Raw genomic sequence first — 25,968 nt, 5'->3', positions numbered from 1 at the left:
GTTTTAGCTCCAGGAAGTAAAAAATGGGATGGCTCTTTAGATTTCAACCCCCTAAAAAAAAAAAAAAGTGAATTAGTAACTAGCAACTATGTATTGCATTTCCACTCAGAACTGTATTTTGAAGGGTAGGCACCTGTACTGTCTACCTACAGTTTTAATGGAAGGTAGCACAAATCGTCAGAACACCCACACCTTTCCAAATAAGTGTTAATTTCAGAAATACACTTTTAAGATTTTGTGCAGCCCAAATAAGACACAAACAGCACTTTGCAAAACATGCTACAATGTAATTTAATGTACATCATTTTGAACTAGGTCTTTATGATTTAGTTCTAGCTAACAGATGAAACTTAACATTAAATTACATGGAAGCATGTTCTGCAGTGTCACTGTTTTTAATCAAAAATGTGAAATAAATCATCAGTTTTTAAATATTGGCACAGTATCCGTGAAAAACTTGGTGCAGTCGGTATTGTGCAACTATAAGTCCTTGTTTTGTCCTCCGCTGATTTCAATTAAGTTTTTTACCCTCAGGCTATACATATTTTACTGTCTTTGTCATATAGTGATTAGGGAAACTAAATCACAAATAACTACACTAACAACAATTGAAAAATGTATACCTGAGGAAATGCAGATTTTATATGTTTTAAACATGCACATTTGTCTGTTTGTAATGACTAATGATGGAAACTATAATGTATGTACTACATAAGGTTATAACAAAGTAATATATTAGGCAAGTCTTTAGAAAAGTCATCAGACATACAAGTATACCTAAAATTGGAGGAAATAGACAAGCCACTCATGATGTCAAAGAAATGGAAGAGATTTAAATATTTTGTTTGAGTAAGAAAAGAGCCAGACGCCTTCATTTGGAAGAAAGGGCACAAGTTTATCGCTCAAGTGACCTTCAAAATCACTACAGGTTTCTTCAGTACAAATAAAATCCAAAACACATGCATTTATCTCAACCATTCATTTACACACTGTAGGTACCTCTTCCAACGACTGTCTTCTGCCAACTCAATTATATTATGTGAAACTTTGACTGGGGAAAGTAAATTCTCTAGCTAAGGGAAGTTTTGTCAGAATACATTTAAATTTCAGTTGTCAACAAACATTATCAAACATCATTCTGTTCCATGATCCATATACACATTCACTATTCTATGAGAGATGGAACCGATGGTACATGCCCTCCATTCCAGAGCTATCTCAAAACTTGAATGAGTGTCATCTGTCTTAAGTAGCACCTAAACAAAAGAATGCTCTTTGACACAGTGGGAAAAAAACAGGCTGCACTCGCAATCCTAGCAGTAAAAGAAAATTCGAAGGGGTAAAGATAACATTCTTTTCGCAATTCTGTCATTCATTCTATCACACTCAAAACCTCAATAGTAATAAATGAGTCGGCTAGCTGACTTTAAAATGTGCACTCTTCTCAGAAAGGGGGAGAGGAAGAAAGAACACCTATGTAGTGTACTTAAAGTATGTACAGGTTGAACATTATGTGTAAGAGAGTGTTTGCGCCATCTTTGTCTCTCCCGAGTGTATGCTTTAGAACGCTTTAAGTATACTTTATATCTTACCACATTTCTATATTCATACATATTTATAGCAAGACAAGAAAGAGAGACAGGAAGGAGGGTGGAGTACTCAAGTTTACAAGATGGCAACACATAGGGGGAACAGAACAATATAACAAACGACTTTCACTCAATAGCCATGGTGGGCTCAAACACGTGCAGGGGAGGAGATTTTGCAAACTTATTCGACCAGATGGAGAGAAATAAACAGTCTCTGTCCAATCATGTTGAGGAATGCATTGAGGCAGACTCCCTGTCCTCTTTTTCCTCCTCGTCCATCTTGCGGCCGTGCTTTCTAAAATACTTGTACCTCTGGACATAAAGCTTGACCAGGTTATTCACTTTAACTGGGTTGATCTCACCTGTTCGGCTGTGACAAATCTGTGAGGTAAAGACAGATTTAGTCATACCGATACACTCTTTCTAGATATTTATTAGAAGCTATTATCTTGAAGCTATATTTACCTTGTGCACAGCTTTCCTTAAGATATCCTTGTATTCGTCTTTATTGATGTCTTTGCGCTGGTAGTATGGCTTGATGGCCAATTTGACTTCCTCTACTGCCCTCTCCTGGGTGTGCAGCTTCTTCAGATACTAAGCAAAGGTAAGTGATTTAAAATTAAATTGTTATAGATGGGATAATACTGCAATTACTTAAAATATTGTGATTGCAATTTGAATTGCAGCATGACAAACATTTAACTACTCATATTGCTGCTCTGATTTCCAGGGAAAGAAAACAAAAGTACATTAAATCGCTGAGACAGGAAGCAAGAAAATGACAAATTATCAAACAATATCTACTGTCTTTAAATTAATAAAACCTTATCTTTGCGTTCACTCAAACTGTTAAATTAATTTACTTCTGAGATTAAATAATCCCACAAAGTCATACTACAATTTTTTCTTGAATTAATTGTGCAGCCCTAATTATAGCAGTGTTTCCCCTATAAATTTTTCCAGCAGCGGTGCTGTTACGTGCCGGAGGTTGTTACCCAGCCGCTCGCGGGGGGTCCGGGGGCATGCACCCCCGGAAGATTTTTTTTTTTAATAACCCCTTAAACCATGACTTCTGGCAAGTTTTGTGGATAGAAATGGACATTTTGAGACATACATTTTGAGGCTCAAATGTAAGAAAGGGGCACTATGTAAAAAAAAAAAAAAAAAAAAAAAAAAAAAAAATTATATATAGCCTATATATATATATATATATCATCACATCATCACATAGCCTTCACCACACCTAGAGATTGGCATGGTTTTATTTCAGTTAGCCTAATAGCTGGTTTGATTTGCATTGAGAGATGATCTTATGGAAAGTACTCCATGCCAATCTCTAGGTATGGCGAAGGCTATGTGATGATGTGGGGCTATTTTAATTCCAGAGGCCAAGGGAACTTTATCAGGATGCATAGTATCCTGGATCCATGAAGTAACTGGCCTTTAAAAATAAAAAAATCTGCCTGCCTCAACATAGGGCTGTCCAGACTTATGCACCCTGTATGTTAAGGAAGAACATTTATTTATTTGCGATACATAATTCATTCACAAAGAAAATTGGTGTCCTTAAAGGTTGGATTTTTCCTCATTTTTTAGATTAAGGCATTAAGTTCAATTTCCAAAAGATGATTTTTTATTCCTCTTTTTAGTCAACTTTAGCATGGGTGTCTAAACTTATGCATAGCACTGTATATATATATATATATATATATATTACGGCTGGGAATCGATTAAAAAAATAACGAATTAATCACACAATTTGCTGTGATTAATCGCAATTAATTGCATTTCCTCCAAACTTGTAATCATCAATATTTAAATGTAGAATCACTAATTAAATCAAACACACAAAAAAGGGGGAAAAAAGAAAAATGTCCACACAAATTGGACAGAAAATAGCCCTATATTAAAATATAAAACATCAATATATTATTCTTCATTCAGTTCTATGCAACATACTCAGATTTAACAGATTTATTTTTTGACTAATTATCAAAATAAAGTATAGTCATACAAAGCTATTATTACCAGAGTATGTGATCAGAGCAGGTCATTTTACCATGCATGGCTATACCAGCTCAGCAAACAGAAGTCTACTACTGAGACATTTCACGTTATTTGAGCATACTTTGCTTTTCCAGTGCATGATCGGTACATGATTGGAGCGTTTGGGCCGTTAACCACAGAGCAGAACGCGCATCGCAAACACGGAGCCGAACATTGAGCAGAGAGCCAGTGCGCCGACACACACTCACACACACACGGAACCGAGAGCGCGGCGCAAACACGGAGCGGAAAAGACTCGCACGTGAAGTTACTAAAACAAGCTGCGCGAGAATGAAACCTGATCGCCGAACACGGAGGGGCGGGACGGCATATTTTCCATAGACAGTAAAAAAATGGACACAGCGACCCCATAGACTTCAACGGAGAAAAGTTTGTACCGCTTTCTCCTTTGCACAAGCGCTTGCTCGCTCTCCCGTGGCGTCTGTCGTTGCTATGCCAACCATGAACAGAGGCGCGCCTGAAAACCTTTTGATCTGTCCATGCTGAAAACGATGTGAACGGCCCCTTATGGCAACGTGTGTAAGTGAATGTCGTGATATTATTGATCATGTGAAGATTTTGCAGCGGCGCTGAAAATCCAGCGGCGGCGCTGCGCCGCTGCTTAATACATTGTAGGGGAAACACTGTATAGGAAATATATAAACGTACAGAAAGCATTGATACCTTGTCAGGGTCTTTGCTTTCATTGTCCCAGCCCATTTCACTGCCCCCTGTTATTCCCGCTGGCAATGGAGGCGGCGGAGTCTGAGCACAGCCTCCTCCCATTGAGACTCCAGGGTGCAAGTGTGAAGGTGGCGTTTTGGTACAGCCAACCAATGGAACAGAGCTGTGGAGAATAAACTGTGCAGAATTGGGTCCTTGGGGTGGAGCATGTGATGGAGGTGGAGGAACTTGTGATGATATAGATGAGGATGATGAAGGAGGGTGTGGCTGTGTCTGGTTCTGATTGGCCTGAGAGAGAATCTGTGTAAAGAAAAATACAGTTTGAATACACTATCAAGTTAAAGTTAGGTAATTAATTGAACTTCACAATCAATAGTGACAGAAACTATCAATTAACTAGACTTAAAGAATTTGGTAGAACATTGTACATTGAGAAGGAATATTGAGAACAGGCGCGCTCAACTCCCAAATCATTTATGGGTGCGAGTAGTAAAAAAGTTATCAAAAATAAAGATGAAAAACCGCACTCTCAAGGTATAATTTCATACATTTATTGTAACCATGTCCACACAGACGCGTTTCGGCCTAAGCCATCAGCTTAGGCCGAAACGCGTCTGTGTGGACATGGTTACAATAAATGTATGAAATTATACCTTGAGAGTGCGGTTGTACATTGAGAAGGAAACCATAACCCACATAACAGCATATATAATCTTTGAGCGTGCAAAATTTCTTCAAACACTGCAATGGATGTCACGCTCTATGACGCCTTTTTAAAAAAACATACAAGTAATTATAAATCCAAACTGTAAAAATGTACAATCTACTCCACTTTTATGCAACACTGCAATCCTGCAAGTTTTAAAGTTTGCTTTCTTTTAATTCAGCTATGAAGTCACTCTGTGATGTATCAAACTTTTTACACGCCTTCTCATGATACAAATTTGCACATCAGACTTCACCAAACTTGAAATCTGAAATGCAAAACTTATTCGCATGAGTTTGTGTTTCCAGTCTCCCGATAGAATATCATAGATTTACCTGACTTGTGGCCTGGATGAACTCTTGTGCTTTGGCTCTGTTGGCTATATTGGCCTCCTCCATTTTGAAGAGGAGAGCTGTCACTGAAGAGGAATTTAATAGTAGGAAATTATGACTTCTAATCACACTAAAAATTAAAAATGCATGTCAACAGGGAATTACTTAATAATCATGCATTTAACACTCACATGCTAAAACACCTCCAGCAGTGCAGTCCACTCCAGTTTGTAGACTCCAGGGTAAAGGCGGAGCTGATGGGGGTGGGGGCGGAGGTGGTGGTGGCTTGTTTACTGAAGATGAGGACACTGAAGAGGAGGAGGAGGAAGAAGGATCATTTGCCAGAGGAGCACTGGAATGAGAGATGGAGGCAGACACCGAAGCTGCCGAAGTGGAGCATGGTGGTGATGCCTTCGGATCATCTGGTAGGAGAGGTTTAACACTGGAAGTGGACTGGGATATGGTATCGCCCCTGATCTGTGATGATAGCAGATTGGGAGGGCTGGCAGGGGACTTTGAAGGTGTAAGAGAAGAGGCTTTGGACTGACCAGGGCCTTCCTCCAAAAGGAATGAAGGCTCTGGTGTCTTGCAGCTGCTATCAACAGTCTGAGAGTCCGGGGATGACTCTCTAGTATCTCGAGACGGAGGCAAAGATAACGGGGATGTGTGCGGTGGTGAGGAGGATGGAGGAAGGACACTTGCTGACGAGGAAGTGGAGGACGATGAAGAGGATGAGGGAGTGGGACCAGGAAGAGCTGAAGGAGGACTAGATGGCTTGGATCCAACCCCAACCAACGGCTGCATTTCTGTTGATACCCCTGCCCAACCACCACCAGCCGTGCTACAATTACTGTTAGCGCCTTTAGAATCACTTCCATCCACAGTTAGCTCTTTCTCTCTGAGCTTTTTTCCAGGCCTCCTCCTACGTTTTGCTGCCAATGAAGAAGTAGGGGAAGAGGCAGATGAGGATGTGGATGTAGCAGAGCTTGGCTTGGCTTTCTTCGACTTCAGTCCACTTGAATTTGTTGACGACGGAGGCCCAAGGATGTTGCGTTGCTTCCCAGTTTTACTTGGGTCTTTGCCTCTACCTGGAAGAGCCAGGGTCTCTGAGCAAGGCTTAAGAAACGGTGACCGGCTCTCATTGTCCCGGCGGAACACCACAGCAATAGACCCACCAACAACTGAGGGCCCTGAAGCTCCACTTACAACACCAGAAGGTCCAAGAAGGTCGAGGCCCAACTTCCCAGAGTTCCCAGTGGTGCTGCTAACACCCTCACGAACCAAAACAGACACTTTAGACTGGAGCTTACCCTTTCTGCTACTGCCACTGAGCTTTTTGGCCCTGCCAGAACGCCCGGCATCCTTCTTCCCTACTTTTTCCTTACCGGTTTTCCGTCCTCGTTTAGTAGTGGATGAGAATGCTGTGGGCTGAAGGGAGGAGGTGTTGCCTGAGGATGCAGAAAGAGGTGGAGAGAGAGATGACAAAAGGTTTTTACTTTTGGCTTTTAGTCTATGAGAAGAGGAGGAGGTGGATTCAGACTGACCAACTGTCTTGCCAGGTCTGGATTTCTTCTTCAAATGATGTCGGCTCGCTTTGGGTGCTCCAGATTTAATTTTGGGACTGGGTAGAGGGGGCTCAGGAGGAGGAGGAAGTAGTGGCGAGTCCTCTAGTGAAGGGTAGTCTGAATCCAGTGCTTCCCCATCCAAAGAGAGCATGTCTACCTCAGGACGCTCAGAGAGACGGTCTGATTCATATCCATGATAACGGGGCGGCGTTAGGGAGGTGGGTCGGGACCGGCTCCTGTGCTCCTCGTCCTTTCTCTCCTCATCATCTGATCGTCTCCTTCGTTTCTTCTTCCTCTTATGATGTTTGTCAGAGCTCTCAGATCGGCTGTGGGAGCGCCGTTGGCTAGAGAGTGGTGAACTTGGTACTGTGGTGGTCGTTGTAGTGGTGGTAACAGTGATGGTACGTTTGATCGCGAAAAGATCAGAGCCATTGAGATCCTGAATTGATGGGGGTACAACAGGCCTGCTATCTCTTCTCCTGTCCCTGTCTTGATCTCCAATCATTTCTTTCTCTCTGCCCCTCTTTGTACTGCCTCTCTCTCTGCTGCTTGACCTCCTGTTATCCTCATCCCTATATCTCCTTCGTCCATCTCTTCTTCTGGAGTCTCTGTCTCGTTCTCTATCCCTGTCGTCTCGCCACCGGTCCCTTTCCCTGTCTCTTTCATGGTTCCTTTCTCGCTCCCTCTCTCTTTCTTTTTCTCGGTCTCTATCTTTGTGGCGGTCCTCCGAGGGGCTGGACCAAGATCTGCGACTGTGTGATTGTCGGGAGGCATTCTGGGAGTGCGAGCGGGAAGAATGTTCTGGAGTGCTCCTGCGTCTCTTTTTCCATTTGCGACTTCCGCTTCGGCTACTTCTCCCTCTCTCCCTATCCTTGCCTTTGTTCTCTTTTTCACTTCTTTTTTCATGGTCCATCTCTTTGCTTTCTCCTTTCCCTTCACCTGCCTCCTTTCCCTCTTTCCTTTTTTTCCTCTTTTCCTTTTCTCCTCTTCCCTCTTTCCGCTTGCGTCTATCCCTGTCCTTTGAACTCTTGGAGGATTTGCGACTCCTCCCTTTATCAGTGGATAGAGGTGGAGAATTGGGAAAGGAAGGAGAAGGAGAAGGAGAAGGCAAAGGCAAAACAGGGGCAGGCGGAGGTGATATGGATGCAGAAGAAGGGCATGATCTGAATCTTTCTTTTCGCCTACTCGTCAGTTTTCGTCTCAGATCTCCGACACCCACAGAAGCCACTGGTTCCCTCTCCCATTCTTCATCAGCACGGACAGACACAAACCCATCACCTTCTAAGACTCGTAAGATCCTCTCTGGTTTTGGGACACCCCCTTGAAGGTAAGAGGGACTGCTTGAGGATGGAAGTAACACCTCTCTCCTTCTCTTAATCACTCGTTCTCTTCCTCTTTCACTGGCCCCCACTATCTCTCCTTCTTCTATCTCAGAGTGCTCAGAGTCTGTACCCCGTTCTCTTTGATTTTTTCCATGTTCCCTCATTCTGTCTTTGATGGATCTCTTGCTAAGTTCTAAAGGTACATTATTGAACATCGAAGATAGAGCATCAATTTCTGTTGAATCTGGAGGCCCCCCCTCTGTGCCAGCAGGCGCTCCCATTTCTAATACTCTTTCAGCTTTTGACACATCCCCTTCGCTATTAATGCTGCTTACTCCCTCATTCCCCTCATCTACACATCTTTTCTCCTCCTCTGTTTCAGAGGCGGGAGAACCTGTCGGTTCAAAAGGGTCATACTTATCAACTTCTTCCTCCTCATCATCATCAGTGGATGCCCGGTCTCTCTCCCCCTCACCCTCTGTTGGGTGAAAGGGATCATATATGTCATTTTCTAAACTCTCCCTCTGTCCATCATTGTATGGATGTGTGAATGATGAAGATGCATGGAGTGAAGGATTAGAAGAAGAAGGTGGCATAGCCACTGATGATGGCATCAAAGAGGACGAAGTGGATGACACAAAGTCTCCAGTTCCTTTGCTGGCTCTGCTGTCTCCAGCATGGCCTCTGTCTTCATCCTCACGGTAGTTTGTACTCATTCCACCAGGAGATGACGATGAGGGGGAGGAGGAGGGGGAAGAGGGAGCAGATGAAGGAGATGATGGTGAGTTGGAGGGTGATGAGGGCAGAGGGCTTTTGGCCATCTCTATGACCCTCTCAGAGTTTTTGAGGGAACAGGGCAGTTGCATCTGTCCCGAGGCTTGAATTACACTTGAGCAGAATCCAGTAAAAGAGCCTGAAGGCAAAGAACTGTCTTTAGAGACTCTCTTTTTCCTTAAAGATGCTGGAAAGAGAAAATGTCCTTTCAAGAAAGATCCTATAGAAGACAGAAAATAAAGAAATTAGTAACTTTGATCACACATTACTATTTACATGATCATAAACAAAGTATGGACCTGAACCTACCTGGTTTCTGGTAACCAAGGTTTGGGGTAACAGATGTCAACAAAGCAAGAGATGCGCCATACTCTATGTTCACCTCTGCGGTTAGCTCCACATCAAAGTCACTAAAGGAGAAGAAAACAAAACTATTATGATTTCCTTCATACAAGAAGATTCATAGTTTTTGAATCACATTGTTAAATACAAAACAGGCCCCAACAATAAGTGTTAATGTTAAGTGTCAAAGCAAAGTACACATTTTTAAAACATTGCGATTACGACAAATTTAGAGCAAATAACATTTTTATACGTTTATTTTTTTTTGCAATTTGCATCCAATAGCTTTAAAGGAACACGCCACCGTTTTTTGAAATAGGGGTTATTCAACGTCTCCCCTACATTTAGATAGGTGGGCAAACGCATTTTTGTCTCAGTGCATGCATTGTCTTAGTCTGGCAGTGCCGCCCCTAACTTAGCTTAGCATAGCATAATGAATGGAATCCTTTGTTGCCAGATAGCATGTCGTGAGTAAAAGTGATCCAAAAAAAATTAAAAACCTAATTACTTCTTGTGGCCTGCGTATTCACAACGAGTACAAATAGCAATGCAGATTAAGACTAGGCGATTTCCTAGTATGAAAGATATTGACTTGGGACTATATTGGGGTGAAGCACAGGCGAAGCATTGCTACTTGGGCGCAGAGATAGCGGATTTCAGGTGTCAAATGATATCTCTGCGCCCAAGTAGCAGTGCTTCGCCTGTGCTTCAAAAAAATTTCTTCAAAATAATTATTGAAGGTTGAATATTTGACTATTTGTGCGCACCCCTACGTAAAACTTAAAACCATAAAAACATAAAAATGACTCACCAATTTCCTAAATTTTTAAGATAGCATGTCATGTCAAAAAGTAGTCTAAAGTAAAAAAAGCATCTTGAGATCACAGAACTCCACTGGCCCAATTTAATAAGTGACAGTCAAATCAACTCACCTGAAGTTAAAAACAAAATCATCTGATCACTCTCCAATACAATGGCAATATGCACCAACAATTAAACAATGAAATACAGTGGAGCAATTGAAGAGAATAAAGTTTTTTGACTGAATTTTGAATTATCTGATATCAATTGACATGCAGATATAATTTCTCTTAATCTCAGCACAGTCAACTAAATGTTTGGACAAAATGTGTACTGTGTTTTGCCTTAATAGGCCAGCACCCTGCAAATACAACAGGGTAGTTACGTGTCAACTCAACCAGAGGTTCCCGGCTCAAATTTTCTATTTCGTTCATATTTTTTCTGTAGAAAGACAGACATTAACAGTGATGAAAGCCAAAATATGACAGACACAGACATATATTTACTGAGTAATCCACTATTTTGTAGAGGATTACTCAGGAAAATTACAATTTTCACCTCAGATTGAGACAAATTAGAGGGGTGTAAAAATGACTTTAGAAAGACAGCAGCATCATCATTATTTTCCCGAAGTTTACACGTCTTTAATTCAAGATTTGTTAAAGATATCTTAAGTCATTTTAGATTCTTGTTCTTATGAAACTTTTCTTTTGGAATCTTCCTTTTTAAGTCCCTATATGGTTCAATCCCATAGATATAGTGATGTCAATGTGGTAAAATATAGTTATGATATTTTAACTCTTGGTAGCTTCAGAAGCTGTTAAAATGAACAAAATCCCATCTTCCAAATACCCGTAAAACTGATTCAAATATAGATTCTTATAAATACACGTTTGAGAGCAAGTTACTGTGCCTCAACTTAACCATTTTCACTGGATTTTGTTTACTCACAGAGTTATGTTTTATGCAATTATTTTGATGGAGGGAAAGAGGATACATACCAATTGTATCATCATCATTGGTATGAATAAGATACCAATCCCTATGTAAAAATAAAATGATGCTGCCGTCTTTCTAAAGTCATTTTACCCCCCTGTAATTTGGCTCTAAATCTCATTTTGACCCCCCTCCACGAAAAAGTGGATTACTCAGTAAATGTACATCCACAATATTTAACATTTTGGCTTTCATCACTATTTATGTTTGTCTTTGTACAGAAAAAAATATTAACAAAATCAAAAATATTAGTCGGCACAGTTTACAAAATGTGGTTGATTTGACACTGACACAACACTCACATATCTCTAAATTAAGCATTTAAAAAATATATAATTTAAGTAGCAAACAAAGTCAAATTTTTGGATAGGACATCAATAGCTACTATCAAGCTCAATTTTAAATTTTGTGTACTTAATTAGACACTTACCAGTCTAGGTACTGAGGTTGTGAGCTGATCTGAGGCACGAGAAATACAGGCTCAGAGGAAGAAACAACAGCAGACCCCTACAAGAGTGTAACACAAATTAAACGGTTAAAAGGTCAACTCAGGTCACCGGTTTCAAACTGGGTAAATTACAGACAGACAAAGCATGTAACAAGACAGAACCTAATAACTTACAATTATGCAAATAGCGTAAATGATTTTACTTTACCAGTTCACTAGGCTCATCCTCCGAGGTCTCTCTGTTTCCCTGGAAACATCTTAAGCCAACTGTCCTTCTGTCTGCTTTAGACTCCACTTCCTCCTCTTCATCGGGACATTGCTCAGTCTGTGACTACAAGTACATGAGACTGAAGACATTCAGTCTATTCAGCAGAGAGAGAGTTGTGCATGCTACATCTTCATCTCATCGTCTACAGTATATGATCACGGTGACTGTCCAACCTGCACCTGCACCAACAAGGACAGTTTCATATCGCTTTATGTCACACTTACCTTGCCTGGCACAACTTCTACTTCATCCGTTTCAGCCTGTCCATCTGGTTCTATCTACACATAGCAGACAACACTATTGTTATGAATAACGTAGATCTGAAACCTCAGCTCTGAGCAATCATATAAAGCTGCACGCGTTATGATAATCATACCTGAGGGATGTCCTAAAACTACTTCTGCATTTAATCTGTCTTTAACTAGAAGACCACTCAGGGGAACTTGATCACTCGAGTAAACTGATGAGAAAGCATGATCTGTATTGACACTCAACACTGCGGCTTCAATCCTTGACCCAGTGACAGCACTGATCGTGAACAGCGGATGAAACTGATTTCAAATGATGCTACAGATGATGCTATCTAGTACGTGTGCTCCACTGCAGTGCTTGCCTACCTATGTCCTCACTTACTAACTGTCATGAGAAAACCGCCAATACTCATGTTGGATACATTAAGTATTACTAGCTGACTTTCTTATCATGCCTTCATTTTAAGCAACCTTCTCACATTAGCTGCAATAATTAATTGCCTACAATTTGTCGTCTACAGGGGTTAGCTGGCTGGCTAAGTTAGACAAGCTATAAGAGCCGTTTACCTTCATAGTGCAGAGATGAGCCGGCTGGTGAATCCCAAAGCTAAAAACACCCTGAAACCACCCACAGTGTTGTTGTTAACTTTAAAACGACATGTACAGGCACGAAACATTTTTCTTTAAGAAACACAATAAAAGGCCCATCCCATCCGATTCCGCCATTTTGCTTCCCCTTCTGTGAAACTGCCGGCATGGGCTTATGGGAAATGATGTTTTTCATCAACGGCTATTACTTCTGTATGTGGCGATGACGCAAATCGAAGGCGATTAAACAATGTCTCTGTGATGAAAGCGATTATTCTAGAACATAGACAGTCTAGAAAATAATTTTAGGGTCAGAAGATTATAGTACATTAACATTTACAGTACCAGTCAAAAGTTTGGAAACATTACTATTTTTAATGTTTTTGAAAGAAGTCTCTTATGCTCATCAAGCCTGCAGTTAAAAAAAACAAAAACAAAAAAAACATGAAATATATGAAATATTATTACAATTTAAAATAATGGTTCTCTTTTTTAATATATTTTAAAATGTAATTTATTTTTGTGATGCAAAGCTGAATTTTCATCAGCAAGTACTCCAGTCTTTGGTGTTCAGAAATCATTCTAATATGATGATTTGATACTCAGTTATTATCAATGATGGAAACAGTTGTGCTGTTTAATATATTTTTTTTGGAATACTTTTTTCAGGATTCATTGATGAGTAAAACGTTAACAGCATTTATTCATAAAAACAGCATTTATTCAAAATAAAAACATTTCTAACAATATAAATCGTTACCATCACCTTTTATCAATTTAACGCATCCTTGTTGAATTAAAGTACTAATTTCTTTTTTAAAAAAAAGTTATTGTTCCCAAACTTTTGAACGGTAGTGTATATTGTTACAAAAGATTTCTATTCTAAATAAATACAGTTCTTTTTAACTTTTTATTCATCAAATAATCCTGAAAAAAGTATCTCAGGTTATTAAAAAAAAATTAAGCAGCACAACTGTTTCCAACATTGATCATAAATCAGCATATTAGAATGATTTCTGAAGGATCATAAGACACCAAAGACTGGAGTACTTGCTGATGAAAATTCAGCTTTGCATCACAAAAATAAATTACATTTTAAAGTATATTAAAAAAGAGAACCATTATTTTAAATTGTAATAATATTTCATAATATTACTGTTTTTTTTTTTTTTTATGTTTTTTAAACTGCAGGCTTGATGAGCATAAGAGACTTTTTTTCAAAAACATTAAAAATAGTAATGTTTCCAAACTTTTGACTGGTACTGTATATTAGTTCATAAATGCCATGTAGCATCCATTGTTGCTGGTCTGAAAGAGCCTATATGGTGATTGTTTGAATCTGATGTTTAGTAAGTAGGCTACATACAATATATTATAATTATACTACTTATTTAAAATGGGTCTTTAAATGGTTGGGAAATTTAGCCTAGGCTAGATGTTTCGGACAACAGACTAATTGTTAACATTTATTAAAACGGCAAAGACTTTTTGGAAAGTTCAAAAAGTTCACATTAAAATTATCTTGGAAACGTAGCCTATTCATTTTTTTTATACTGTTCAAAAACCTTTTAACATAGACTAACAAATTGTATTGTTTTATCATTGTCCCAGGGCCAGACTTTTCAATAATACACATATCCACAGCAAATTACATTACATTTTTAACAGTTCATGCAATTCCTGGGAATCAAACCCATGACCCTTGCCATGTGTTTACTGTTTGAGCTACAATAATACAATAATGAATATTTTAATTTGTATTGTGCAGTATTGTGCTATTTGAGCCAACAACAAAAACTTTTAGATTTTTAATATTTGCAAACTTTTTAATTGAAAACAAGGCCACTGTGTAACATTTCAAGTGATCCTTCATTAACTGCTGTACACCATCGGGCAGGCCAACCATATCCCAAACCTGCAGACAGACAGTAGGCCTACTCAAATAAGGAACAGTTCCTGTCATTACTTAGGTGAAGTGTACATGCATCAGATTCTCTATATGTTACAGTAATTCTCTAGGTCATAATAGTCACAGTAGAAATGGCAGCACTGCTCTACAATGCCTCTCTTTGCAACACTGCTTCTGGCAGTGCCTCTCTCTCCACTCTGAGCAGCCACTGCAGTCTGCCGCTGGAAGGGGGCGCTGTTCCTCAACATGATGCCTGTTGAAAGACAGACAGTGTTAAAGGATTCAAAAGCAGTCTACAGACAGGCATAGCATGCATACTAGTATTAAATTAGAAGAAAAAACACACTAAATTAATAAAATAGCTTTATATGTTCTACACAACACATATAGACAGAAAGCGTGACCTGAATGCATTTCCAATAAGTACTATTATGGTTATAAGGGATTCATAACTGGATATGTCACAAAAATCTTACACCTGAACAGCTCCTTTTATTTATTTATTTATTTATTTATTTTTTACAAGGGTATTCAAATGATTTAATAATAGCCTCATAATTTTATCCTATTAATTTCAAACTATTTGCGACTTAAGGTGATAGTTTACCCAAAAATTAACATTATGTCATAATTTACTCACCCTCTTGTCATTCCAAACCTATATTTGATTTTTTTTTTTTTTCTTCTGTGGAACATAAAGAAGATATTTTGAGAAATGTATCAGTTTTTTTATACAATGGAAGTCAATGTGCACTAAAACTTTCCAAAACATTTACCAAACATTTTTTTTCTTTGGTGTTCCACAGAAGATTTTTTTTAAACATTTGCTTGTTTTCTTCTCTACTATAATTATAGTCCCTTAACACAATTGCAGTATATGCAATTTTATATAAAATAACATTTTGTGACCTTTTTTTACCAGAACTTTCATGGAACTTTGCACGGATTGGGATATCTTATTGTAACACACCAGAATTAATAGATACGGTACATACGGAAATGGTGTTCTCTGACGCGCCTGCCAGGTTGGTAGAAGAGACCCTTTTCACCACAGACAAGCAGCAGCGCTTCCACGAGCTGAATCCCGCAGAGCTTGCGATTCCCGAGCGCACCACTGTGGGTCACCAGAGAGCCGGCACACAACGACAACAGGAGCCATCCAGATCTGTGCATTCTCCTTCTGAGGAAACTTAACAGATTACGAAAATAAATAATAAATAAACTCTTTCTGTCTGGTCAGGTTGATTGTGTCTTGTCAAGAATGAATGCGTTTCCCCAGTCCACCAGTACTGGTGTTATTTTTTCTCTCTCTCTCTCCGTTTTTGTCCTGTCTCTCTGTTCTAATGTACGTTACCTTCTTTTTTATGAGGGTCCATCAGTGAGCTGTATCTGAACAAGCCATAAAATTAATCACCTTCAATCAGTACAAATAATTACCCCATCAGCTTACCCCAGTCATCCCAGCCTTTCTCTTTCTGACACCCACTTTGTTTAATTACACCTATTAAGCTTTATATAAACCTGTACTGCTTTCATCCCCCTCTCTCTTTTTTCTCTCTCCAACCCTGTCTTTTTCTCACTGTTGTCGGAATGCCAGCATAGCTGCTCAAGCTTTTTCTTCTCCCTATTGTCTGGCCCTGTTGGCTTTCTCCCTAATTAGCGCTGCTGTTCTGACTCTGAGGATAACTATTGCAATAAATTGTATTATTAACAAAGAAAGGAAATACAAAACAGCAAACCTTCGTCAAAAGACAGGGCCAAATGCACGATCATGGAGGCAGAAACAGATTTATGAGCAGTGTTGTGAATGAGTGAGAGAGGATGGGTGGGATTAGTTTAGGAAAACTCAAAGCTAAATCTGAGGCCTGTCAGATTACAGATAGGAACCCATGAAGACAGGCACATACGAACACTAAAACGAGTTGTTTGCAGGGAAACCGTCACACATTTTTAAAACCACAGAGGGTAAGTGCAGGAATATGAATGTCATCTCTAAACATTATATACGATTCTATCAGTACTGTTTTAGATATACTCTTCATGTAAATTATCTTTACATATGTCGTATGTTGATTATCATTAAGAATGCCTGTAGACGTGGAGAAGATTATTCAGTTTATCAAAAAAGGTGACCAGGACAATGTTCAAATCCATCTGGATGATTACAACGCTCAGGTAAATACAATTTGCTGACATGCAGAAATGTAATTAAATTTATTAAGATTAATTCTGTGCTCAGTGTGATCATCGCTGTGTGCTGGCAGAAATAAAACACTGTGTTAGAATCTTCGACTACTACAACACTCAGATATTAGCAGTTTCCATGACAACAGAACTGGGGTAAACCTGAAGGGTGTTTCTCATTACTTATCCAGTCATTTTACAATTTCTGTGATGTAGCGAAGTTTTAATGTGTCTAGCGTTTGCAGAGCCTTTAAATCCCACTGTCTCTCTTATATTTCACCTTTTAATAATCTGTCTGTTTTTTACAGTACTCGCAATGTTTCTTTTTTGATGTGGAAGAAAGGGAGAAAAGAAAGGTAAATTCTAAAGTCTTTCCTTGTTTATCCGTCTGTCCTCAATCTGAGGACACACATTGCTTGGATTAACACAGCTAATAATGTAAATCTCACTCATCCACCTTTATCCCTCACTTCACCCTCATCTCATTCTTTCAGTGCATATATGATACTCACAAACATGTTTTTTAATCATGTTTTTCACTTTTTGCCCAATGCTCCTGTGTGGATGAACTGAGAACAGCAAAGAGAGCTGGATGAGGTAAATCTTTCACATGACATAAAGAAAAAGAGCAGGTATTTGCTAGATAAATAAAGAAGGGAGTGAGATGTCTGTGGGGAAGAAAAATGAGAGAGGTGGATAATCTGAAACTAATATACTCGCCGTCTATCTCACCCTGGGGCACTTGTACATACCGGCTCCCAGAATGTTGGTGTCGGAAGGGCCTGTTCACTCTTTTGAGATAATTATTTTGTTGTTACTGAGGACCCATTATTGTGCCGTGTGTCAAAAAGATAATTTATTGGTACTCATACACTCACAAAAGCCATTTACCTCTGTTCATCATGCCTGTGCTCACAAAATAAAGCTTTTATAATCTCTCCTCTGTGTTCATGGATTCTAACCGAAGCTTTTATTAGTCTTCAATGAACTTCTGTTGTTGATATCTTAAGAAGCAGGCCAGTGTTTAAAATCTGAATCTTGAGCTTGAAGGGTAGTCATTGACTTTATTCTTCCCCTGTCACCTCTCAGTTCTTGCAAAAGCTTGTTTTTTTTTTCTGTTTGTCTAACTCCACTTTCTCTTGTAAATGTACTTGTGTTTGTTCTTCTCTACTCAGTTCCGTAGGAATAAAGTGAGAGAGTGTGTTCCAGACTCGGACTCCGATTTTGACTTTGATGAGAATGAGGATCCAGATCTTGTTCTGCGGAGGGTGAGTCAAACACAACTTCTTTCAAACAATATGGCCAAAAGTAAATGAACCAGAATCACATCTATGGGTGTGTCTCAATCAGCTCCTATAGCTTCCTAGGTCGTGAATCAGTACATCAACATGAATTCAGACACTGGTAAGGACAGTAAGGACTCTGGCTCACTCACTACACACTAGGACACTGATGACAGTTTGAATAATTGAATAATTGTTTGTATTGAGACAGCCTTTTAAATGGCCGTCACCCTGATCAGTGCCCTACTGAACTAGGGAGCTGATTGAGACACACCCCATTTTTTCAAGTTCATTTTCAGAATTGGATTTTCATCCTTTCAATTGATTTAGAATTTAAATAAAGATGGTCACACCTCACAGGAAGTTACGCAATTTATTAAATTGTACTAGAAAAAAAATATATATTTATTGTTCTATCTATCAATTGTTCTGTCATTCTATAGCCTAATCTATTTATAAACCTTCCAACTTGAGGGCTTTTTTAAAAGGTTTTCTCAAAGACGTTCAAAATTTAAAACAAAGTGTAATTAAGAAAACATTTTTTTAAAACTTTTGTCTTAACTATCTTTTCTAGTTAAAAATGACATGAATTTCAGTTCCTTACATTAAAATTGTTTCTTGTCCATAAAGCAGGAGTCTTCAAGCTTTTTCATGCCAATGCGCCTCATGGTGAAGAGAAAGATAGAGCAGGGACTAGGCCTACCCGTTAAATTTTGTATAATATTAAGTGCTGCATTTTAAACCTGGACTATAAAAACACATGAATAGTGCCATATTAAAGGGGTCCTATTATGCTTTTTCACTTTTCCAACTTTAGTGTGTAATGTAGCTTTTTGAGCGTAAAATAAAATCTGCAAGGTGACAAAGCTCAAAGTCCACTGCAAAGGGAGATATTTATTTAACAGAATTCCCATTGTACAACGAACGGCTCGTTTGGAGTCGGACTACAACGCACTTTTTCCGGATGTTATGAAGTCTTAACTTCGAAATTGACGCCATCGTTATTCTGAGTAGAGCTCGCGGTTATGAAGGGGCGTGACATTTCCCCGAAGACGGCTAAGCGCTGCCAATCACAACACACTTGGCCAGCTAACCAATCACAGCACATTTCGTATTTTAGGAAGGAGGGGCTTAATCGAAACGGCGCGACTTCGTAATGGGGCATAATAGGACCCCTTAAGTCATTAAAATTATCATTATTGATTTACAGTCTTACTAAACATATTTTTAGCTGAATTTTAGGTTTTTTACTTTAATTATGTTTGAAGTTTGGTTTAATTAGGATATTTGAGTAGCGTTTATAAACATGACTTAGAAAAAAAACATTACTGGTGTGCATCTTGAGACCAAACAATGGCACTGACATATTTTAAGATATGCCAGCGCAAATTGCTTTCAGTTAAAACAGCTCAAACATGCATTTTAGTCTGGGACTAGGTTTAAGCCTTGTCTCTGAAACAGGGGGTAGCCTATATAACTTAAACCTTTCAACCATTCTCTTTTCGGTCTCCTCCAGAGGCTTGCTGCAGCTCTGATCTTGTTTATTCGTATGCGCCTGCAGCCGGGCGTTTTGAGGGTGTCTTTGCGAACTCTGCGAATCATCTCACGGGACCGAAAGGCCTTGGCACCCTTGATCACAGACTATGCCATTCTAACTCTTGCTCGACTCGGGGGCATCTCCACCCTGCCTACCTGGCCTGAAGAAGAGGCTGCTCAGTGGGGCTCCTCCCACAGTGACATCACTCCTGAGAATGAGACGGAGACACGCCCAGAAAATAATGACAGCAATACCCAAAGCCCAACATGTTACAGTGAGACAGATGATTCAGTCTTTGCCTCCGCAGCCTGCGCTGAGTCTTCGGCCAGTGAAGGATGTTTGCAATTCGATCCTGTGAATTTAACATCTAACTGTAATACTGAAGCACAAAACGACCACCATGAAGAAAGCATAAGGAAAGATGGGGTCTGTGGGGTGTTGATGAGAGGAAAGAGGGATGCCAGAGGTGAAAAGGATGAGGAGGGGCATGATGATGGAGAGATCTGGAGGAAAGAGGCAATAAAGGCTCTGTGCAATGTCATCTACAACAGCACGGAAGCACAAGAGAGAGCCAGCACCCTGAAGTATAGCTCAAACTTAAGATGTTAAATTTTTTTGTCATGTACAGTAACATCAAATAATTCAATATTGTTAGCGAAAACTCACTCTGTCTAATTCATTCTATTGTGCTTTGTTTTCTTCATCAGGTTGCTCCGCGGCCTGTCAGATAGACTTAAGGAGGGTATACATTCCTCATCACCTCCAAGTGGTCAATTTTATGAACTGCGGTTTCTCTTTCTCTTGACTGCTTTACGGCCTGAACTTAGGACAGAGCTCTGCAAGGTAACACTGTGATACGTATATTGAATATGGAATGGATATTATTGGTGATACATACGTGTGCCCATGAAGCAGGAGTCTTCAAACTTTTCCAGGTCGATGGCCCCTTGGTGGAGAGGAGCAGGGACTCACTGTTAAATTTTATTTTGTATAAAATTCCTGAATCCTTAATTTTTTATCACAGTTGCTTTGGTACATTACTCAGATAATACTGAATTCTGAAATTCTCATAACTACTTTTGAACAAATTGCCAATGTTTTGGTAAATTCATGCAATTGATTATGAATTGCCTTGCTGCTTCCTAATTTATCAATTCATTATTATTTCCTTCATTAGTGGAATTCTAAATTCACCTCCGCAATTCATCAATTCAGGACACATTTACAAAATAAAGTCTAATAGAAATGTATTGAAAACATGCTTGACAGTTTATGACAACTAGTCAACCATTTTGCATTTAATGACTTATGCAAGGAGGAACTAATGCCTAGATGTTTTGAGGAGTATGACAATTCAACAGAGAAATAGGCCTATATTTTGATCAACATGACATAAAGCGTTGATAATGTAGGAAACAGCAGACAGTTGTACATTATCAATTGCATGAATGCACCAAAGCATTTGCAATTTGTATAAAAGAATGAGAAATTGCTTTTATGATGTGCACAAGTGACAATATGATGTGCAGGTTGAACAAGTAGTTTTGAGAATTTCAGTTGTGATCTTGAGAAATGCACCAAAGCAACTGAGATAAACTATAAGACTTATTGGAGCCCCTGCAGAATCACTGTAGACCCCCTAAGAGTCACAGACCACATAAATGAAAGTGTTACGAGAACACAAACTGCCTTTTTAATTTGAGTTTCATATCTCATTAGCTCATTCTGTGCCTTCTCTTCCTGTCAGGAGCGCGGCGTGTCCATGCTGACTGCAGCTCTGGAGCAGTGTTTAGAAGTGCGCTGGGGTGAAACGCACGAGGTGCTGACTGACCTGACAGCACCCCCTGTGTGTAAGGAGGTTTCACAACGTGCCCTTGAGATTCTGAAGATCCTATTCAACATTACCTATAATGTGCACAGACAGGAAGTAGACGAGGTAAATGCTGTTTTCTTTGGTATTTCTTTGCCACTAATTACCACATCTGGGTCATTCCACATTTTTAACTCTATATTTTACTTTATTATTTACACAATGGCCGGAAAAATACAGGATTATTAACAAGATTAGCATAAAAAACTAAGTCAATGGGATTGGGAGTTAGTTCAGCAGTTTTATTTTCTATAATTTTGATATTACTGTTTATCGAACATACAGATTCTGTAATTTTATCAAAGAGGATGGAATGAGACAAACCAACTAATAGCACAAAACTTCACATGATTCATCAAATCCAGTGCTAATACTCAGTGATTGGCTGCATTCGAAATCACATACTTCCCTACTATATAGAAGGCAAAAAACAGTATGTGACAAAAGAAGTATGTCCAAATTCACAGTACTCATAAAAGAGTAGGCAAAAAGTAACCGAATGACCTACTACTTCTTGCGAGATTCTGAAGTGTGCATAGAATGGATTAATACATCCAGTTTACATTCATACTACACACATTCATACTATATAGCACTTACTTTTGTTAGCGGTTGTCGAGTAATTACTTAATCAAAACAAGTACCTACTCAAGAGAGTATGCGATTTCGGACACAGCTATTGTGTGTTCCAACCCCTTTAAAATTATGTCACTTCCGGTAGGATGATCACACTAAAAATGTTTTAAAAATGTAAATTACATGGCACATGGGGTGGGGTGTAAAATAAAAATAAAAATAAGATATTCTTAATTTGTGACCATGATTTAACTAGATTAAAATGAAGGAATGAATTAGTACAATGTGGCATTGATTTGTCTAACATAAGGGAATGCATTAGTAAGTTGCTTTAACTAAAAGAAGAGAACAAATGAATACAACATGGGCAAGAATTATTGTCATAAAAACAAATTCTTAATTTGTGGCCACAATGTCTATTTTATTTCTGCATGCCATGAATGGGGCTTCACAGGGAAGAAGATGTTAAGAGCACAGGAATTTTTATATATTTGAAAAATAAAAGAAAAAAAATGAATTCAGAACTAATATGATTTTTTCCCAGAACTAATATGATTTTCATCTTAAAAGATTGAAAGTTTAGTTATTTTCTCCAACCTAATAAGACATATACGATGAGGGCATGAAAACGTACACCATAACAGGATGGCCCATCTGTTAAGGAATTTATTTTACAGTCAACATTTTGGGTTCTTCTTCTCTGGCCACAGGAGGCTGCAGCTTTGTATCGTCACCTAGCTGCAGTCCTGCGTCACTGTCTGCTCGTGAACTGTGAGGGAGAGGAACGAAAAGAGGAGCTGCAAGGGTGAGAGTGAGAATCAAACCAGTGTGATGAAGTCTTGAGAGGTCTCATCCTATTGATCTCTATAACTCTTTTGTGCTGAATGTCCACAGACACACAGTAAACGTGCTCTCAGCGCTCCCTCTGCAATGCCTGGATGTTCTGCTATCTGTTCGCCTATCCGAAGGTTCAAAGGAGTCCAGCGGAGTCAACATGGACTGTGTCCACTCTTTGCTGCTCTTTATGGAGAAGAGACTGGACAGAGTGAGAAAGAGCACTCTGAACTGTATAGGGTTCCTGTAGATGAAAAACATGGCACTTGTAATGCCAAGGTTAGGGGTTTCCAGTGAATGCATAGACTGGGGTTTAGTTTCCAAAACATGCCAAATATCCATGTTAAAGGGATAGCTCACCCAAAAATTCAAATAATGCCATTATTTACTCACCCTCATGTCATTCCAAACCAATGACTTTTTCTTATGTGGAACATAAAGGAAGATATTTTGAGGAATCCTCTTTTGTCCATACATTGAAATCCCTTTAACATTACAGAGGTTTATCTGGAGATAAAACAGTTTGCATTTGTACAATTTATTTTATGATAATTGTTACATCTTCAAATGTGAATTATACAGGGCCATAAGGAAAAGTTGACTCCAGTCTTAAACCTGTTGACGGAGAGCAGCAAAGCACACAGGGAAACTAGGCACTATCTCAGACAGCAGGTACAAAACTCACCTCCAAATTCTTTTTACATTTTTTTTTTCACCATTCAGTGTTAAGTATTACATTTGGAGAACTTTATAAACATGATACATTAAGGTTGGCACAACATACACTTTTCATTTTCATGGCTATGTACCAGTAGCCTGATCCTGTGCTATTTTTGTGCAGATCCTGCCTCCCCTGAGAGACGTTGAGCTGAGGCCTGAACAGGGGAACACACTGAGAAACAGACTAGTGCGACTAATGACCCATGTCGACACTGATATCAAACAATGTGCAGCTGAGCTTCTTTTTGTGCTCTGTAAAGAAAATGGTAAATACATGCATCTTCTGAACCATGTAAAGTGCATTGACATCTTTACTCGGTATATACCATACTGAATTATTATTATATTCATGCTATTATATGGAGCACTGCGGTGGTGCCATATTTTAGGCTAACACAGAGGTTAGCATCGCCGTGTCTTCCAACCAACCATGATTTCACCAAGTGCAACATGTTCCTGGATCAACATTCCAATCAACCAATCAGATTTGAGGGAGAAGTTTACACTTTATATCAAGTTTAGGCTTACAACCAGCGTTAGGTGCTTCTACGTCAGTGTTATTCACCTATAATCTTCCTCTAATTAGGGATAACTTATGGGTAGTGTTTAGGGGTAGGGATATTTTCTGACAGAAATATGTTGACCTGGAAGTGATAAAATGTGAACTTGATTTCCATGTTTCGGCTTACAAAATTTTTGGGAAAATTCTAATCGGAAGTGAGCAACCCTATGCCCTACTCACTCCGAAGGGCAGAACATGACCATAAATGATTCAATTACTTCCTTGAAGTGACCATGGCATGTTCCCTTCGCTAACGGCCACATAAAAGGCCCCTTCCTGAATGGATTCAGTTGTTCACTTTCGTTTGGAACGCCCCTATAAATGGCGCCCCCTTCCCGAAGTGCCCTTCAAGGGTGCAAAAACACCATTTGGAATTCGCCCAACTGCACACCTTTCTGTGACACATAAACAATATGATATTCATGATCTCTTTCTCTCTCAGTGAGCAGGTTTGTGAAGTACACTGGTTACGGAAATGCAGCGGGGCTGCTGGCAACGCGGGGTCTTTTGAACGGCCATGGCCCTTCTCCTCAACAGCAGTACTCCAGTGACTCTGACTCAGACACAGAGGAGTACAGACAGGCCAAGGACAGGATTAACCCTGTGACAGGACGGGTGGAGGAGGAACAGCCTGATCCAATGGAAGGGATGACTGAAGAAGAGAAAGAGGCAGAGGCGCTCAAACTCATAAATATATTCAACAGGCTGTCACGGTATGATTCATTCCTTCATATAGATTTTCTTTTCAAAAATGTGTAGTGGATAGGTAGTCCGATTAAAATATATAGCGCCCTTATAGTGCACAGTTGTTGTTGTTTTTTACTCCATTATCATTTGTGTTGTTCTCTACCACACCCGTTCAGGGACAGGATCATTCAGCCAGTGGGAGTGACCACAGACGGCAAACTGGCGCCGCTGTGTGGCCAGACGAGGCACTGCGCTGTGCAGGAGGTGGACGAGGAAGAGGAGGAAGAGGAAGAAGATGACAGTGAGACAGAACAATAATGGAGCTGATGATTAATGAGAGACAGGTGCAAGATATTTTATACTAATGACTAAATATAGGGATAAAATAATAGTGCAACTATAAATTATAAATAAGTTATTTGTTCATTTAATATGTCGTTGTAATCAAGGGACGTAATAGCAAATGATTTTGAGAAAGAAAACATAAAGCTCTGTATGATGTGTAAAGAGAAGAATAAGGGAGAGACAACATTTTTTTTTTACATTTTAATGTGCACAAAATAGTGGAGAATATAATTTCTATGTAATGACTCTTGTGAGTCACGATATGCGCTAGAAAGAGTGAAATAGCAAGCTATTAGGCAAAGGAGAAAGAAAGAGACAGAGAGAGAGAGACAGGCATCACACCAAAGACAGATAAACACTCCTGGAAAATGCTGCTGGTGTTGCCATGGTTATGTTACCATGGTAACAACAGGAAATGCAGTTCCACGGATTCTTTTTTTCCTTGCGCTCGAGCAGGAGTTGAATGTTTACCTTGAAGAGAAGCACTGAGGCTGGATCTAACGCTCTTTATGCTGAATAAAAAAATGATGTCAAATCCTCAGAGAAATGTTTTGATTTACAGAATTAGTCAGCACTTGAATCTTTGAATCAAATTATTTAGAGCAGGTTGTCTGGCTCTACTACTTAATTTCCAATATATTTCCCCATCTCATTCCTAACCGTGTAAAATGCAAAATACCAGCTCATATGTCAGGAACAAAAAAATATGCAAATTAATTAAATAAATAAAAAAATCCAAAGCAGTCTGA

The 25,968-nt window shown here is 39.2% G+C and overlaps 3 protein-coding genes across 8 annotated transcripts; 1 reads left to right on the top strand and 2 right to left on the bottom strand.

Moving 5' to 3' along the window:
• Window positions 1-874: 874 nt before the first annotated feature.
• scaf1 (SR-related CTD-associated factor 1) lies at window positions 875-12,879 on the bottom strand. 4 transcript variants are annotated; one of them, XM_084089069.1, is made up of 11 exons: window positions 12,692-12,879; window positions 12,098-12,151; window positions 11,814-11,936; window positions 11,588-11,664; window positions 9,328-9,428; window positions 6,902-9,238; window positions 5,549-6,805; window positions 5,361-5,443; window positions 4,320-4,619; window positions 2,055-2,183; window positions 875-1,970 (listed from the first exon to the last, which is right to left on the bottom strand). In XM_084089069.1, the coding sequence occupies exons 1-11, from the start codon at window positions 12,695-12,697 to the stop codon at window positions 1,812-1,814; spliced, it is 4,626 nt and encodes a 1,541-aa protein (XP_083945195.1). In that variant the 5' UTR covers window positions 12,698-12,879; the 3' UTR covers window positions 875-1,811. The 4 variants fall into 4 exon arrangements, with proteins under 4 accessions (XP_083945195.1, XP_083945196.1, XP_083945194.1 ...); XM_084089070.1 differs by having other exon boundaries at window positions 5,549-9,238; window positions 11,814-11,952; XM_084089068.1 differs by having other exon boundaries at window positions 5,549-9,238.
• A 1,694-nt stretch (window positions 12,880-14,573) lies between these two features.
• LOC311067054 (insulin) lies at window positions 14,574-16,433 on the bottom strand. The gene is made up of 3 exons (XM_084088607.1): window positions 16,361-16,433; window positions 15,617-15,810; window positions 14,574-14,874 (listed from the first exon to the last, which is right to left on the bottom strand). The coding sequence occupies exons 2-3, from the start codon at window positions 15,792-15,794 to the stop codon at window positions 14,708-14,710; spliced, it is 345 nt and encodes a 114-aa protein (XP_083944733.1). The 5' UTR covers window positions 15,795-15,810; window positions 16,361-16,433; the 3' UTR covers window positions 14,574-14,707.
• A 13-nt stretch (window positions 16,434-16,446) lies between these two features.
• Window positions 16,447-25,754, top strand: LOC311067009 (chaperone Ric-8A). 3 transcript variants are annotated; one of them, XM_084088519.1, is made up of 14 exons: window positions 16,447-16,586; window positions 16,706-16,796; window positions 17,114-17,161; window positions 17,385-17,402; window positions 17,981-18,073; window positions 19,605-20,209; window positions 20,333-20,468; window positions 21,373-21,561; window positions 22,782-22,876; window positions 22,966-23,116; window positions 23,488-23,577; window positions 23,747-23,891; window positions 24,630-24,900; window positions 25,051-25,754. In XM_084088519.1, the coding sequence occupies exons 2-14, from the start codon at window positions 16,707-16,709 to the stop codon at window positions 25,190-25,192; spliced, it is 2,073 nt and encodes a 690-aa protein (XP_083944645.1). In that variant the 5' UTR covers window positions 16,447-16,586; window position 16,706; the 3' UTR covers window positions 25,193-25,754. The 3 variants fall into 3 exon arrangements, with proteins under 3 accessions (XP_083944645.1, XP_083944647.1, XP_083944646.1); XM_084088521.1 differs by having other exon boundaries at window positions 16,492-16,586; window positions 17,385-17,437; XM_084088520.1 differs by lacking the exons at window positions 16,447-16,586; window positions 16,706-16,796; window positions 17,114-17,161; window positions 17,385-17,402 and adding an exon at window positions 17,554-17,667.
• Window positions 25,755-25,968: the final 214 nt, after the last annotated feature.

This window comes from Abramis brama, assembly GCF_963993115.1.
Source record: "Abramis brama genome assembly, chromosome: 1".
Classification (NCBI taxonomy): Eukaryota; Metazoa; Chordata; class Actinopteri; order Cypriniformes; family Leuciscidae; genus Abramis; species Abramis brama.
This window is presented reverse-complemented; position numbering and strand designations above follow the sequence as displayed.

What these genes read in the sequence shown, in the direction of transcription:
- scaf1 (XM_084089068.1), bottom strand. An exon ending in AGGATGAGCCTAGTGAACTG is followed by an intron (nt 11,665 to 11,813) that starts GTAAAGTAAAAT and finishes ACACTCTTGTAG; the next exon opens with GGGTCTGCTGTTGTTTCTTC. An exon ending in AAAGCAAAGACCCTGACAAG is followed by an intron (nt 2,184 to 4,319) that starts GTATCAATGCTT and finishes ACCTTTGCTTAG; the next exon opens with TATCTGAAGAAGCTGCACAC.
- LOC311067054 (XM_084088607.1), bottom strand. Translation starts at nt 15,794, where the DNA reads ATGCACAGATCTGGATGGCTCCTGTTGTCGTTGTGTGCCGGCTCTCTG. An exon ending in CGTCAGAGAACACCATTTCC is followed by an intron (nt 14,875 to 15,616) that starts GTATGTACCGTA and finishes GTCTTTCAACAG; the next exon opens with GCATCATGTTGAGGAACAGC.
- LOC311067009 (XM_084088519.1), top strand. Translation starts at nt 16,707, where the DNA reads ATGCCTGTAGACGTGGAGAAGATTATTCAGTTTATCAAAAAAGGTGAC. An exon ending in CAGATCTTGTTCTGCGGAGG is followed by an intron (nt 18,074 to 19,604) that starts GTGAGTCAAACA and finishes GGTCTCCTCCAG; the next exon opens with AGGCTTGCTGCAGCTCTGAT. An exon ending in CGAAAAGAGGAGCTGCAAGG is followed by an intron (nt 22,877 to 22,965) that starts GTGAGAGTGAGA and finishes GAATGTCCACAG; the next exon opens with ACACACAGTAAACGTGCTCT.